This window comes from Pongo pygmaeus, chromosome 4 (assembly GCF_028885625.2).
Source record: "Pongo pygmaeus isolate AG05252 chromosome 4, NHGRI_mPonPyg2-v2.0_pri, whole genome shotgun sequence".
NCBI lineage: Eukaryota > Metazoa > Chordata > Mammalia > Primates > Hominidae > Pongo > Pongo pygmaeus.
This window is the reverse complement of record NC_072377.2, coordinates 185,342,140-185,358,154: the sequence shown is the minus strand read 5'-3', so window position 1 is coordinate 185,358,154 and position 16,015 is coordinate 185,342,140. Positions and strand designations below refer to the sequence as shown.

At 59.8% G+C, this 16,015-nt stretch overlaps 1 protein-coding gene across 3 annotated transcripts in view; it reads left to right on the top strand.

The window, feature by feature from the left end:
* Positions 1-288: 288 nt before the first annotated feature.
* Positions 289-16,015, top strand: part of FLT4 (fms related receptor tyrosine kinase 4) — a 46,425-nt gene continuing 30,698 nt past the window's right edge. For 2 of the 3 annotated variants that reach the window (XM_054486950.1, XM_054486949.1), the window contains exon 1: positions 297-401. In XM_054486950.1, coding sequence (XP_054342925.1) covers positions 344-401 — 58 coding nt within the window. In that variant the 5' untranslated portion in view covers positions 297-343. Of the gene's footprint in view, positions 402-16,015 lie in introns of all 3 variants that reach the window. The other variant, XM_054486948.1, reaches the window with a different exon arrangement.

Sequence of the window (16,015 nt, the reverse complement as noted above, 5' to 3'; positions counted from 1 at the left end):
GCGCGTGCCGCATTTTGTTCCCCTTTGTCCACCAGGCTCCATTACCTCCGGAGCGCACACCGAGGCCGTCTGCGTTACCCGCGTCCCCGCGCCCGGAGCCGCCCAGGAGGGGGCCCAGACCCTGTGGTGCAGAGCGCGCACCGCTCGGGCGGACCGGACGCCCCGCGGCGCGCTGGGAGGGACCGGGGGAGGGGGGGCGCGGGGAGCTGCCTGAATCCCTGACCCGCCTCCGGCCCCCGCCCCGCCCCGCCCCGCCCCAGGCCAGCCGGCGCCCGCGCCCGTGCGGACACTTTCAGCCCCAAGCCGCGGCCGCTCAGGTCGGACCCACGCGCAGCGGCCGGAGATGCAGCGGGGCGCCGCGCTGTGCCTGCAACTGTGGCTGTGCCTGGGACTCCTGGACGGTGAGCGCGGCCGGCGGGGAGGGGGTACCGCGCACCAGGGGCGGGCGCTGAGACCGCTCCGACGGGTACGGGCGGGGGACACGGTGGCCCTGGTGCGCGGACGCCTGAGGGAGCACGGCGCTTGGGGCCCGGGGCCTCGGGATGAGGAAGGGGCGGGCGGGGACCGCAGCCGGGTCAGGGCCAGGGCGGCCGGGCCGCGTCTCGGCGCGGGGATAGCCCTCCCGGCCCCTGAATCGGCTTCCCCGTCGGCGGCTCGGCGTCCTGGGAGCCGGGCCCCGTCGGGCTGCGCGCTGAGCCCGGATCCTTCGTGGCCTTCCTCGCTTCCCCGCGGGGGTCCCCGCGCCGCGCCGCTGGGTCCCGACCCACGCGCACCGGAGATCCCGGCCATCCCGGCCATCCCGGCCATCCCGGCCATCCCGGCCATCCCGGCCATCCCGGCCATCCCGGCCATCCCGGCCGGGCCCCAGACCTGGGTGCGCACTTCCCGACGCCCGGCGCCTCCGCTCGCGGTCGGTCCCCAGAGGGCGCTCGAGACGGGCCTCCGCCTTCCCGTGGCCGGAGACTGCGGGGGCAGGGGCTGGGGACTACCGCGCCCGAGGCGGACGGGTGCAGGTGCACGCCGGCGCTTAAGACGAATCTCGAGGAGGCGAATCGCGGGCCGTCAGCGCCGCAGGAGGGGCGGAGGGCCGGGGGTCCCCGGATTTGAGGGGACGGGGGCCTTGAAGGCCGGCGGAGGAGCAGAGGCCCCCGCGGGAGGGTCCCCTGCACAGGACAGGCAGGGTTCGGTTTGTGTTGGGAATGTGGCTCTGGCGGGGAGAGTCGCAGACCTGAAGCGGAGGCGGAGGGGTTGGAAAGAGGGACTGTGGGGGCAGAGGGAGTGGGTGGAGATGTCAGGGAGGAAGCTGAGAAGATGAGCTGCGAGTCCCCACGGAGCTGGTGTCCCTGGAAATCAAAGGGTGGAAGGGTGGAAGGGTGGGGTCAGGGGTTCCAGTGTCTGAAGGGGAGTGCCGGGAGCCCTGAAGTCAGCGATGGGGACCTCAACATTTCTGCACACCATGGGAATTAAATACTGGCTTTACATGCTTGTAATTCTCACAGGGAGTATCAGGCCCATTTTACACATGCAGAAGCTTAGACCAAGGACATGTGTCACTTCCCCAAGGTCCCCAGGAGGCCCAAAGTAAGCCTGACAAAGCCTGCCTTCTGCTCACCACCTGTATGTCCACTGGCTGAAGAGCAGAGGACAGGAGAGGAGGCAGGTCTGGTTCAACCAGGGGAAGAGGGAGGATAACATCTATCTGGGCCTCTGAGTCGGGCAGGTCAGATCAGGGTGCTGCCCTTGGCTCTCCTGGACCCAGCCCAGGACCAGGCTCTCACAGGTGCTCAGGATGTATTTGTTGAGTGGCTGGTAGACCTTGGTTGGACTGCAGGGCTGTAGGATGGGAGACGCTTAACCTAGAGGAGACATGGGACAGGCACCTGGGCGCAGTGTCTGAGGCTGGGCTGAGTAGCTGGAGAGGAAGCAGAGAGACCCAGGAGGGGAACCCTGGAGGAGGGGCCCAGAGGGCAAGGGGGCTTCCAGGGATCCAGGGAACATTCTGCAGGTATAAGGAGAACCAGGAGAGGCCATTGTCCTAGTGCTGCCGGGTGGAGGACAGCGGGACGTGGGGTGAAGGGTGAGGAAGTCATTCCTTGCAGTAAGTAGTGACTCTTAGTGACCTAGTTATGAAGAGGAGAGAGGGTGTTAGCTGGGAGCCCCATGGAGAGGGGTGTCCTGGGCTGGACCTGGGTTTGGCTGGTGGGGAGATGGCAATGGAGACAGAGGTCATCCCTCCCTGAGCCCTGCACCTTGCTGTACCCCCTGCTAGGCTGAAGACCCCGGGAGCCCCCAGCTTGATGGGGGATGCCATGGCGGGAGCACAAGCCCTCAGCTGCAGTCGGGTGTCAGGGCAGCTGGTCCGGTGGGAGCAGGCCAGAAGCCTGAGCATCCTGAAGCTGACCCCTTAAAAGTGTGCTATTGGTCATAGAACCAGACTCGTGTCCTGCCTCTGCTGTAAAGTCCTTTCTGTGTGACCTGGGCCCCCTCCTTTCCCCTCCCTGCACCTCAGTTTCCCCAAGCATAGCCATGCCACAAGCATAGCCATGGCGCAAGCCGGCAAGCCCCGAGGTTGTGTGGGTTGTGTGTGCTTGGGCTGGACTCCAAGACCCAGTTTCCTGCTGCAGTTCCACAGTCTTGCCCCAGTGGAGAGGGTAGGTCACAGATGTCTCTTGAGGCTTAGTCTAGAGAGAGGCCATTGGCACCTCTGCACTGCGGCTACCAGCTCAGGGTCGTGCAGGAGCAGGTCTGCTGGGCATCTGGAGTGGCCTGGTCTCAGGACGTTTGCCCTTGCTGTGAGCTGAGTCACAAAGGCCCAGGTGTGGACAGATGTGTGGTCAGGGATGCAAGTGGGGATCAGGCCCACTTTACTTGGGCCTGGGGACCTGCTCCAGCTCAGGGCTCTGAGGACTCAAATGCAGGTGCTGTTCCCTCGTCCACCAGGCCTATGGCACAGAGCCAGTGTGGCTGAAGGAGTCCTGAGCCCTCCCGGAGCATAGGGCTCACATGGCTGGGCCCAGACAGGGTGTGAGGTGTGATGTGTGGTCTGTCTGGCGAATTCTCCACCGTGACCCCCAGCAGTGGCACTGCGACCCAGGGAAGGAGCCTGCAGTTCTATGCAAGACCCCAGCATAGTGCCTGTTCGGGGTGGCCCAGGGAGGACTTGGACCTGGCCCCGTCCCACAGGGGTTTCCGGTGCCTTGCAGGGACACAGACATGCCATCAGACGTCTATCGCCCGGGGATGAAAGTGTTCAAGGGCCCTGGTGAGGCCCAGCTGGCGGCTGTAAGCTGCACAGGAAGGCAGTGTCACTTCCAGCTAAGGGCTTCCTGGTGGGGTCTGCAGAACTCCAGGACAGGGAATTCCAAGCAGGGCAAAGAACCCCATGAAGCTGCAGAGACAGGCAAGTCCAGATGGTGAATGTGGCCAAGTGGGGGGTCCGGTGAGGCTAGAGTCTGGGAGGAGTGGATGGGAGGTAGGGGAAACGAGGCTGGAGACGGGGCAGCGCCAGCAGCAAGGAGGCTGGTGTCCAGGGGAGACAGGAACGGCAAGTGGATAACCCAGGGGATAAACTGGGGTGGAGGCAGGTAGCAGCTGGGGATGGTGGGGACGGAGGAAGTCCCAGATCTCTGGCTTCAAGGATAGTTTATCAAAGGGAGACCCTGGGAGAGGAGCAGGACCCTGGGTGGAGGTAGGCAATGGGATTTCCTGGGAGACCTCAGCTGATGCAACCGGCCAGATAAGGAGGGAGGAAAGTTGGGAGCACTTGAGTATGATGGGGCAGAGGGGAATGGGGGACCCGGGGAAGTTAAGTGAAGTCAGCTGCAAGGGGAGGTTCTTCTCTGTGTCTGGCTTACTCCCCTCCTGCTGCCGTATCTTCCTCCACAAGGCGGTTTTCTCTCCACCAAGGCCTAGCCTGTGCCGCACGTCCCTCTGAGATGCCCCTCAGAGTCGGGGGTGGGCAGGGAGAGGGGTCTGGAGAGCCTCTCACACCCCCTAGACTCTGAGCAAGATTCAGTCAATGTGTCCAGCTGGAGCCAGGGATTCCTGAGTTTCGATCCTTTTCAGACACTGGCTTCCTCTGGAATCTGGGTTTTCCGGTCACACTGAGGAGACAGGTCTGGGAGCGGGAAGATACGGGCATTCATTCCCGGAGGAGGAGCAGGGCGCCAGCCCTGGCCAGGCTGGACGGGGCTAACAGCAGGCACACCCCCGGCCCCGTCTGAGGCCCGCACCACCCTAGCCCGCAGCCTGGGCAGATGCGCGTGGTGAGTAGGGGAGGCCCGCCACGTGGCCAGCGAGGTCAGCAGGGGTTCATGGGAAAGGACTTGTCGGCCACAGGAGAGGACATCCTGCCTGCATTTCCCTCTTCCTGCGGCAGGAGCGGGTGGCCCCGATTTAGCAGCACTGGGGGGCCACCTCTGCGCCAGCTGGGTTGTCTGATAACGCCGCTCGTCCTGCCGGCCAGCAGGCAGAGCCTTGACCCCACGGAAGCCAGGGAAACTGCCTGGCATAGCTGGCTGCCCCACGGCGGCCCTGTGCTGGGAGCTTAGCATCTGCTCAGGCCCCCTCCTCCTGGTCTCCACCCCCATGGGGTACTCAGGCAGCCCACACTCCCCGCAGGTCCAGCCCTTCTCAACCTCATCACCACTCCCTGCTTCCAGCATCTTCCAGAAATTTGTCTCCATTCTGCCCCAAAGGGACTGCTGTAAAATACAAATCTGAGCCTTCAGGGCCCCCCCCTCCACCACTCACCCACAAGATAAGCACCAGCTTCTTGGGCTCGTGGTACCGGCCCTTCCTGCTGGAGTCCCAGGCCGTCCCTAGCCCCACGTCCACCGATCCTACACCCACTGCACACAGCAGCCCCAGCACCATGGCCTTTCGCCCGCCCTTGACATGCCCTTTGGGAGACTGCTGGGAACTCCAGGCAGAGGGTGCTGCTCCAAGCGGAAGGGGCCTTCCGGGGAAGGTGACGGCTTCCTTCCCGCTCACCGTGTGCCTCTGGGAGCACAAAATTCAGACTTTCAGGTGGGTTTAGGGGAAGCCCTTATCATCACCCAACTCAACACACTGTCCTCAAAGCTACTCTAAATTCTACCAAATGGAGATTGATTTGTTTTAAGCAGCAAGTGTGCACCGGCACATGCGTGCACACGCACACAGATGTGGTGTGTCCAGCAGTGAGCCACACCTCCGTGTGAAACGGTTTCTCAGATTGCTTCACAGCAGGGCATGTACAGGTTTTAACCTCGTCACACAGACCTTATTATGCTTATTTTGGAGATTAGGAAATTAAGGCCACAGGGGTGAAACGGCTCTCTAGATAATAGATGGCTCATTTCAGGGAGGTAATAGGTGTCTGATATCTGGTTCCAAATAGCATGGGGGCCAAGCGGGAAAGAAGGGGCAGGCAGACAGGCCACTGTCCACATTCCCCAGGGAATGCCCTAGAGGGCTGGCCGGGTGGACTCTTCAATTTCTGACCACCTCATGGCCATTTTTACTTTGCTGTCCCGGAGACCTTTACAAAGCAGCATGTCGCAGACACTTCCCCCAGGTCCACCACGCGCCCAGCGTGCCCCTCCGTGCACAGCCTCTCCACCCTCCCGGTACCCTGTGCCCTCTTCCCCCTCACACCTACACCCGCTCACACATTCTATGGTGCCTTTTGGTCCCTTGGATCCTCAAAACCAGTCACGGGTAAATTGCTGGCCAAGTCCAGTGCTGGGAATATGCCACGACGAAAAGACACACAGAAGCCCTTGTCTTGAACTAAAGAACCGTTAAGGGCCGGTTACACACCTGTAATCCCAGCACTTTGGGAGGCTGAGGTGGGCGGATCACAAGGTTAAGAGTTTGAGAGCCTGGCCAACATGGTGAAACCCCGTCTCTACTAAAAATACAAAAATTAGCTGGGTGCAGTGGCAGGCGCCTGTAATCCCAACTACTCAGGAGGCTGAGGCAGGAGAACTGTCTGAAACCAGGAGGCGGAGGTTGCAGTGAGCCGAGATCGTGCCACTGCACTCCAGCCTGGGCAACAGGGCGAGACTCCGCCTCAAAAAAAAGAACTGTTAAAAGTGATAATGAGCCAGCCGCTCCACAGAGCTATGGAAAAGTGCAGGAGTCCTGGGTGGGGAGCCTCGGTGTGAGATGCTGGGGAAGCGGCACAGGAGCTCAGGCGTCAGAGGTGGGGAGGGACTGTTCCAGATCTAGGGCACATGGAGGTCTGGAGCCACACTGGGTGGGTGACAAGGAGTCCAAGGAGGCACCAGATTCTGCCCATAAGCAGCAAAGAGGCAGGGGATGGTTTTAGGCAGGAGAGGGACTTGTGTTCTAGAAAGATCATCTGACCCCTGAGCAAGGACTGGGCCAGTGGGGGACACTGGTATTGCGACCCGGGAGAGAGCCATTGAGGCTGGCCAGCAGTGGGGTGGGGAGGAGGGAAAGTTGAGGGACAGCAGCCCTGGAATGCCCGGGAGGGCCTCTGCGGCCAGAAAGCATCCATGCCAAACTGTGGTCAGGATGGTGAGGAGAGGTGGGGGCAGGGGCCTGGCACTCTCAGCCACCCCGGCCACGGTGCCCTCCTCCTGGGCCCGCAAGCTCCTACTCAGTCTGCAAAGCCCATTTCAGCTCAGAATGGAGGCATTTGGTGACTGATTGGCTGTGGGGGATGAACGGGGTCAGGAATGTCTGGTGGGTGAACATCACCTGGACAGCCAACCTAGTGAGAGGGAGAGCAGTGTTTCCAGCGCTGATGGAAGAGATGATTACATTTCGTAAAATGCAGAAATGCAAATTATACAGACATCTGTAGAATGAATAGTAGCTTCCCATAATCCTGTCTTCCCCAGACAATCTCTTAACGGTCATGTGTTTTGGAGTGCGTTAACCTCTGTGTGCCAGCTTGCTATCTGTACAGTGGCAATATGGAGGCAACCGCAGGGTTGTGAAGGCATGTGGAATGCACTCGTGCGTAGGGCTGTGCTGCACATGGACAGTGCTCAGTGCAGCCTTGCTGCTGTTGTAGCAGGAGGTCTTAGGAAAGGAGAATTTGGAGAATTTGCCGTCGGTGTATGGATGCTGTTTATCATTACTGTGTGGGTGCCTCCTTCTCCACATTCTCGCCAGCGCTGGGAATTCTCATTCTTTGTGGTACTTGCTCCTCTGGCAGGTGCACAGTTGTGAGCTCCGTGCCTCCAGTCATCCTCCCCAGTGCTGGATGTGGGCTGGACTTGAGGGCTGGGATCCTCCAGGACTGGAGCCTAGGAGAGCTGTCAGGGAGGGTGGGAGCACAGAGTGGGGTTGAAGCCCCCCGGTGTGCTACCATCAAGAGAGTACATCCAGCGAGCAGGACAGGGCCTGAGGCCGGCTGGAGACCTGGGCCTGCTTCCACGGCCTAATCACCTTCACCATGCTCCATCTGCTCCATCTACTTGAGGGCCCAAAGTCACCGGCACTCTGGCCTGTGTGCCCTCCTCCTGGGCCAGCAAGCTCCTAATCAGTCTGCAATGCCCCTCTCAGCTCACGTGAATCCTCTCCCACCAGCAAGGCTTGCCCCCCATGCTCTGGCGACAACACAGGGTCACAGTGATACAGCAGCTGTAGCAAACCAAGCATTCAGGAGGCAAGGGAGAGCAGAGGGATCCATGTGCATGAGCCAGAGACAGCTTATTCTTTTTTTTTTTTTCTCACACAGAGTCTCACTCTGTCGCCCAAGCTGGAGTACAGTGGTGCGATCTCGGCTCACTGCAACCTCCGCTTCCCGGGTTCAGGTGATTCTCCTGCCTCAGCCTCTCGAGTAGCTGGGACTGCAGGCACACGCCACCACGGTGGGCTAATTTTTGTATTTTTAGTAGAGATGGGGTTTCACCATGTTGGCCAGGATGGTCTCAATCTCTTGATCTCGTGATCCACCCACCTTGGCCTCCCAAAGTGCTGGGATTACAGGCGTGAGCCACTGTGCCCAGCTGACAGTTTATTCTTAACCATGTTGTTTGTGGTCTGTAGTTCCCAGTCATCCTAGGGCAAATCCACATCTCACAAGTGGGAAGACTGGGGCTTGGAGAGAGGAAGTGATTTGCCCAAGACCATACAGCACAGAGCAGCAGTGCGTGGTGCCCAGCCGGGCGTGTGGGCTCAGCTCTCTCAGACCTGCAGGATGTGCAGTGAGGACCGACAGCCCCTTAAGCTCTAGAGGCACAGGGGCTGCTGGCCAGGTTAGCAGGGGCCACCAGACAGGATGCTCCTGCTGCCTCCCCCCAGGTCCCTGCAGAGGCCTGGCCCCAGGAGTGAAGAGAGAGGGTGCAGGTGACCCCCTCTGCCCAACCCCAGCTCAGCCAGCAGCTCCATTGCTCCCCACCAGCTCCCTCCAGTATGCAGCCTGGCTCCTGGCTGCCTTCGTCCTCCTGGGCTCAGCTGCCCAGAGAGTGTGTGTCCAGCTGGCAGGCCTGCTACACAGTCCCTGTCTTCCCAAGCACCCCAGGGAGAGGGAGAAGTGGGGCCAGGCCCAGGGTGGCCACAGCAGGGCCATGCCCTCTGCCAAAGTGGAGGGGCCCCAAGCTGATGGATAATCCCAGTGCCATCCCTGTGCTGGCTGTGCTGGGCCTGGGGACAGAGCCATGGGCTGATGACACCCCAGCCCAGGAGCCGCTTGATGACACAGACCCTCCATGTGCTGTGGGTCAGGGCCAGAGTGGGGATGACATGCTCAGCTGGGGGCAGCAGGGCAAACCTCACGGGCCCTGCAGCTGGGGCAGCAGTTTGCCGGGCACAGAGGGTGAGGGAGGACAGAGGACACAGCCCAGCCGGGCAGGGAGGAGCCTGCTGGAGAGCAGGGGCCTGGGAGGCTGGTGCTCAGGGTGGTGGTTGAGAGAGATGGCAAGGCGAGGGCGGGGCTGCAAGGATGCGGCTAGTTCTGCCCTCACTCTCGCATGCCGGCCCCCTCACCTCTGCACCAGGACCTGGGCCCAGCCATGCCCTGTGGACTCAGCCATCATTCGGAGGGCAGCTCCCAGAAACCAGCTAAGGCCAGCCCTCACCCACACTGCCCTATAGAGAGGGCCGGGGCCCTGTCCCACCAGGGTGTGGCACAGCCGGCCCATCTCAGTCCCATCCTGGTGGTCCCGGAGAGGATCTGATGAGAAAACATGGATTCTGTACAGAGCAAGGGATGCAGGACATGCAGGTGTGGAGCCGAGGGAGGGGCCGACTCCCACATCATGGGAGGAAAGCAAGGCTGGCTCTCCCAGAAGCTCTCACTGGGCTGGGCTGGGTTTTCCCTCCGTTTTCAGGAAAGAAGCTTTTGAAAAAAACGGCATCATTAGCTTAAAGGGCTTTGCCCTCAGCCAACTAGGGCATGAAGCCAGATGGAGGCCAGGCCCTGAGGAGGGGTGTGGTGGAGGCCACCGGGGTGCAGGGCCCAGGCAGCCATGTGCCTCCTACGTGGGCCCTCCTGCCTGCAGGGGTCTCTGAGGCTTCAGGCCAGGGACTAGGAGGAAGGCCGGGCTGGGGTCTGGCCTGAGCCTCTGCCCCCAGCCTTTGGAGGGGAGCCTGGTCCTGGGGCAGGGACCGTCCTGGACTCAGCCGGACTGGGCTCCCACATGGCCACCTGCTGCTGTGAGGCCTGGCGCCTCAGTTTCCTCACTCGCTGACCTGGCTATTGAGCCCTCCCTCCCAGGCTGCTGTGAGGATCAAATGAGGCAGTCGCAGCCGGCCGGCGGCCCCCGCCTCACTCACTGCCAGTGCCTAACCCATGGGACGTTCCCCCACCCTGCCTGGCCCTCACGGAGAGGTGCCAGCACCGCCCAGGGGAGGTGCAGGACCCTCCCGTGCTGCTCCCACGCCCGCCACGCCTGTGGCTGACGCCAAGGCCCCGTGGCCCAAGGCCGGAGGGTGTCCTGGGGCTGCTGACAGTACAGAGAAGAGGAGGTATGCACTCTGGCCTTGCTGACCTCCACCCGGTGCCTGCCCCAACCACGCTGCTGCAGGCTTGGGAGCCAGGGCTTTGCGGGGCCTCAGGGAAGGAAGAAGCCAGTTCCCGGGTCAGGAACAGGAAAGCAGGGGGAGTGCAGCAGAAGCCAGGATGACAGTGCTTCCTGCTGCGGGAAGGGAAGGACAGCAGAGACAGACAACAGCCAGGCAGGAAGGATGCGCCTTCTTCAGGGCTGCAGGTGGGGGCTGGGCAGTCACAAAGCCTCTGGACATGGCAGTCTGCAGGCCTGAATCTGCCCAGGCGAGCCCATCCTATAAAACGGGAAGCATCTTTTCCAATGGAACAACGGGATCTGACAAGAGTCTCTGAGGTTTCAGAGGTCTGTTGAGCCATCATCCATCTACTTTCCATCCATCCAACCATCCACCCATCCACCCATCCACGCTTCACCCATGTGCCCGTCCATTCATCCTTCCATCCAGCCATTCATTCATCCTTCCGTCTGTCCATCCACCCATCCTTCTAGTCATCTACCCATCCATGCGTCCTTCCATCTGTTAATCCATCTTTCTATCCACTCATCCATCCATCCATCCATCCATCCACCCATCCACTCATCTACCTGTCCATCCATCCATTCATCTCTCTGTCCATCCATCCACCCATCCATCCTTCTACTCAGCCATCCATCCACCCACCCATCCACTCCTCCACCCACCCATCCATCCACCCTTCCACCTATCCACCCTTCCACCCATCCACCCTTCCACCTATCCACCCTTCCACCTATCCACTTACCTACCCATCCATCCATCTACCCTTCCACCCATCTACCCACCTACCCATCCATCCATACTTCTTCCATTCCTCCATTTTTTTCATTCAACGAGTGTTCACTGAGACTTTGCTCTGTGCCAGGTGCTGTGGGAAGCATGGCGTGGGGTAAAAAAGAGCTGTCTTGGTCCTTACCCCATTGAAACTTACTGCCTATTGGAGGACGTGGACAGATGTAACTTAAACAAACAAATAAATAATTCCAAGTTGGGACAGGAAAGATGCCGTAAGCAGCCAGGAGGCTAGGATGGAGCCGTTTTGTAGGGGTGACGAGGCCGTGTCTAAGCTGAGTCCTGAGCATGAGAAGTCAGCCTGGGGGCACAGAACAATCTGGAGGCAATGGTGGCTGGAGGACGTGAACGTGAAGGGGATGAACCACGAGGGTGTGGAGAGAGGGACAGGGACCAGGAGTTTGGATTTTCTTGGGAGTGCAGGGGAATCCAGTGCACTGGCGAGACTGAAGCACAAGTGTGATCAGGCCTGTGCTTTTTAAAGTATCACTCACTGCAGGGAGCGAGGCCCAGAGGCAGGCCTGGAGGATGACAAGAGCGGGCCCAGGAAGCCACTTTGGGGTGTGTGCAGCTGTGCTGGCCCCAGTGAGAGAGCAGGGGCGGGCCCTAAGGTGCGTCCAGCCTGACGCTTCAGTGGTCTGGTCAACGGATGGGCTGGGAGAGGATCTGGGGAGAGGGAGCTATCGAGGGAGGAGCCTTTGGTGGGGCTGGAGGGGGTACATGTCTGCAGTTTAGCATCGGAAACGTAGACTGCGGGTTGTCTGTGGGGTTTCCCAAGTCCAGTGGGCAGCTGGATGCTTAAAACTGAAGTTGCAAACAGTAGTCGTGGCTGGAGCTAGAGACCTGGGAGGTGTCTGGACTCCAGAGAGACGACGGTGGCCAGCACTGTGTGCTGGGCAGAGGGGAGGTGGAGAGAGGTAGGTCACAGATGCTGCCCAGGGGAGAGCATGCGCGGCTCCCTGTCCTGTGTGCCCACTAGATCTGCAGCCTGCAGGTCATGAGAGGCCCCGCCCAGTGGCTCCGTGAAGTGAAGGAGCTGCACTCCATTGGTGGATGAGGGGAGACCTGCAGAGGGGACAGTGAACAGCTGTGGCCGTGAAGGGGGATAGGAAAAGTGGCAGTGGCTGGAAGACAGTGTGGAACCAAGGAATGACTTTGTTTTGTTTTTAAGATGGGAGATGGGCCAGGCATGGTGGCCTACACCTGTCATCCCAGCACTTTGGGAGGCCAAGGCAGGTGGATCACCTGAGGTCAGGAGTTCGAGACTAGCCTGACCAACATGGAGAAGCCCCGTCTACTAAAAATACAAAATTAGCTGGGCGTGATGGCGCATGCCTGTAATCCCAGCTACTCAGGAGGTTGAGGCAGGAGAATCGCTTGAACCCGGCAGGCGGAGGTTGCAGTGAGCCGAGATCATGCCATTGCACTCCAGCCTGGGCAATAAGAGCAAAACTCCATCTCAAAAAAAAAAAAAAAAAAAAAACGATGGGAGATGATTGCATAGAGAAAGACTGGTGATCAGAAGAGAAATCTGTGGTGGGGGGACCCTGGGCACGATGGAGGGCCTGGTTTGGGGGCAGGAGGCATGTCAGTGGATTTCTGAGGCCCTGGCTGGCAGTGTGGGTTTGAGGCAGGCATGTCAGGATTTCTGGGGCCCTGGCTGTCAGTGTGGGTTTTGGGATGTGGGAAGATGGGGTGTTTCTTCTTTCTTTTTCTTTTTTTTTTTTTTTTTTTTCTGAGATGGAGTCTTGCTGTGTCCCAGGCTGGAGTGCAGTGGCGCGATCTCAGCTCACTGCAACCTCTGCCTCCTGGGTTCAAGCGATTCTCCTGCCTCAGCCTCCCGAGTAGCTGGGACTACAGGCGCCCCCCACCATGCCCGGCTAACTTTTGTATTTTTAGTAGAGATGGGGTTCACCACGTTGGCCAGGATGGTCCGCCCGCCTCAGCTTCCCAAAGTGCTGGGATTACAGGCATGAGCCACTGTGCCCAGCCAGTGGGGTGTTTCTGTCTCATGATTTTGCCTGTTGATGCTGAGAGTGAGAGAGGAGGAGCACCCTGAACCATGTGCACCCAGGAAAATGAGGGGGAGGAGCTCATGTGTGGGGCCTTGTGCTGCCAGTGTTGTGCTGTTCGTGATGCATGCTGTCTCAGGGTTGGGATGCAGGACAAGAGGTGAGGGAGCATGCAGAGAGGTGGCTGCGGACCCCATGCACCAGGACCCCATGCACCAGGACAGGGCAGCACCGGGAGGGCACCGAGGGGTGGGGAGGAAGTAGTGAGGGCTTTGATGAGGCTGAAGGATGTGGAGCAAGAACAGGGGAAGCAGGGAGAGAGACGTAGAAGACAGGTGTTCCGGGATGGCGCGGTCTCTGGTGATGACCAGGTCCAGGATGTGCCCACAGAACTGAGTGATTCAAGAGGAGAAGAGGGGAGGACCGTACAGGGGGGATCTCAGAGGCCAGGGTGCTGGTGAGTCAGCCCTGTGGATGCTGAAGTCATGGAGAAGGGCAGGAGCTGGGGTGGGGGGGGATGGTGAGCCAGGAGCTACGGTCAGCAGAGAATGAGGGGAAGTGACGGGGGGGTGTAGCTGATGACAGCTTTAATGGGGAAGAGGGCGGTGCCGCCAAAGAGCGGGACCCTCAGAGGGACTGCTGTAGGGAGGGCAGGTGGCTGCGAGGAGTTCAGGCACATGGGGTGGAGGGCAATAACCACCCAGGGGCAGTGGCGTGGCCAGAAAGCCAGGCTTCACATAAGGCAGGAAGGGACATTCGGAGTGAACAGTGAGGTCTACAGCAAAGTTTGCTGATCACACAGGGCACAGTGGAAGGTTGATAAAGGCAGAGGGGTCACTGGAATAAGTTATAGTATGTCATGAAAAAGGAGACATATCATGAAAAAGCTTGCGTGGATGGGCAAAAGGGTTGGCAAGTGCGATGGATGGTCCTGCTCAGCAGTGATGCAGGTGCTTCCTTTGGTGGCATGGCGCCTCCAGGAGGAAGCTCTTACAGACTCTTCTCTCCATCCACCCTTCACCCATCCACTTACCTTTCACCCGTCCACCCACTCTTCCACCCATCCATCCATTCATCCTTCCACCTACTCATCCATCTGTCCACCAGTTTACCCACCCATCCACCCGTACTTCCATCCATCCATGCATCCACCCATCCACCCATCCACCCATCCACCCATCCACCCATCCTCCCATCCATCCATCCATTCATCCATCCACCCATCCACCCATCCACCCATCCACCCATCCACCCATCCATCCATCCATTCATCCATCCACCCACCTACCCATCTGTCTGTCCACCCATCCGTCCATTTATTCATCTAGTGATTCATCATTCATCCATCCCGTCATTTCCATCCATCATCCATCCGACCATTCTTTTTTTTTTTTTTTTTAGACAGTTTCGCTCCTTCACCCAGGCTGGAGTGCAGTGGCGCGATCTCCGCTCACTGCAAGCTCCACCTCCCGGGTTCACGCCATTCTCCTGCCTCAGCCTCCCGAGTAGCTGGGACTACAGGCGCCTGCCACGATGCCCGGCTAATGTTTTGGGTTTTTTTTTTTAGTAGAGATGGGGTTTCACCGTGTTAGCCGGGATGGTCTCGATCTCCTGACCTCGTGATCCTCCCGCCTCAGCCTCCCAAAGTGCTGGGATTACAGGCATGAGCCACCGCGCCCGGCCCATCCAACCTTTCTTATATCCACCCCTTGACTCTCCTTTGCACATCTCTGTCTTGGGCTTAGGAAGATGAATAAAATTGAGCCCCTGTTCAGATGTGATCATAAAACCACAATTCAGTCTGATTGTGTTCCAGCAGGAGCTCGAGGAGGAGGAGGCTGATGCTGCCTGAGTGATGAGGACATCTGAACTAGATCCTAAAGAGGGAGGCCCTCGGGAGGGAAAGGAGGAAGGAGGGATGTCCCAGGAAAAAGGACAAGTGTTCAGGACAGGAAAACAACAGGCACTTTGGGAGGATGGGAGGAGGAGGTCCAGGCCTCCTAGGAGAAGAAGCTGGAGAGAGGCAGCGGCTGGAGGGCAGAGGCCCAGCCCGCCTTGCTTTATCTTGGGAACAGAGGGGAGCCATCCGAGGAAGCTGGGCTGATAGCTGCCGCACGGTGAAGCTGGAAGGTGTCTGCTGGATGTGCACTCCTGAGAAGGGGGGCCACCAGCTCAACACTCCAGACCTCAGTGGGGGTGGGGGTGTTCTCTCTCCTGCAGTCATGGGGCTGGGCAGGTGGACACTGGCCTCGAGCCTGGTCTCCTGACCTCCCTCTAGGTCCACTGGGAAGGTAGAGTCTATTCATCTGGACAGGTCTATCCCCACGCTCATCATCCCTCCTCTGTAGCTCTGAGGACAGACACCACCCACTCTGGTGCCCACATATGCCCAGCTATCTTCCTGGCGTGGACTTACTTTCCACTACCTGGAAAAAAATCCCCCTCCTTCAAAGCCCAGCTCAGAGGGATTCCTTCTTAGCCCCTCACCACCCAAGGGGAGCCTCCTCTCTGCAGGGATCCCCCAGCCCCTGGCCCAGACTCCTCTCATGGCAGCCCCAGGGGTGCAAGCTACGGGCTGCCAGTGCCAGGCCCTGCTGCTGTGCCTGTGAAGGCTTGGCACCCCCCAAGGGGAAGGGGCTGCAGAGCCCACAACCCCCTTCCACCTCGGGGCCCCAGGGGAGGGCTGGCAAAGCAAAGATTCGGTGGTAGCCACAGCAGCGGACAGGCGAGGCGCTGCCTTCTGAGGGTGGCTGGAGGGCCTCAGTGTCCCAGTCTGTACAGTGGGTCTGGATGTGTGGTTTAAGGCCCTTCCTGCTCTGGACCCGTAGTGAAGTGGTGCCTGGAAGGGTTTGGCCGGGAGAGAGGGATAGAAGAAGGGAGAGGCCAGAGGTCATTGACCGGTGACTGTGTTGCCTGTGTGAGGCCGAAATGAGATCTTGGTGTGTGCAGCAGGTGCCGTCCTGGTGCCGCGTCCCACGGTGGCTTGGGGTCGAGGATTCCCTGGGCTCCACCCCACCCCCATTAGCTTCAGGGCGGGACCCTGGGGCCACAGGGAGCTAGACTACTGCTGACTCCAACCCCAAGGGACCTGTCGGACTGGAGGGGCCTGGGGGCAGAAGAGTGGGCTGTGCCCCCAGGAGGACAGGGACCTGGGGGAGGGACAGGACGCAGCCCTGGGCCTCTGGCCATGCAGCCCTCCCTTCCTGTTGTCTCAGGATGGCCCCGGC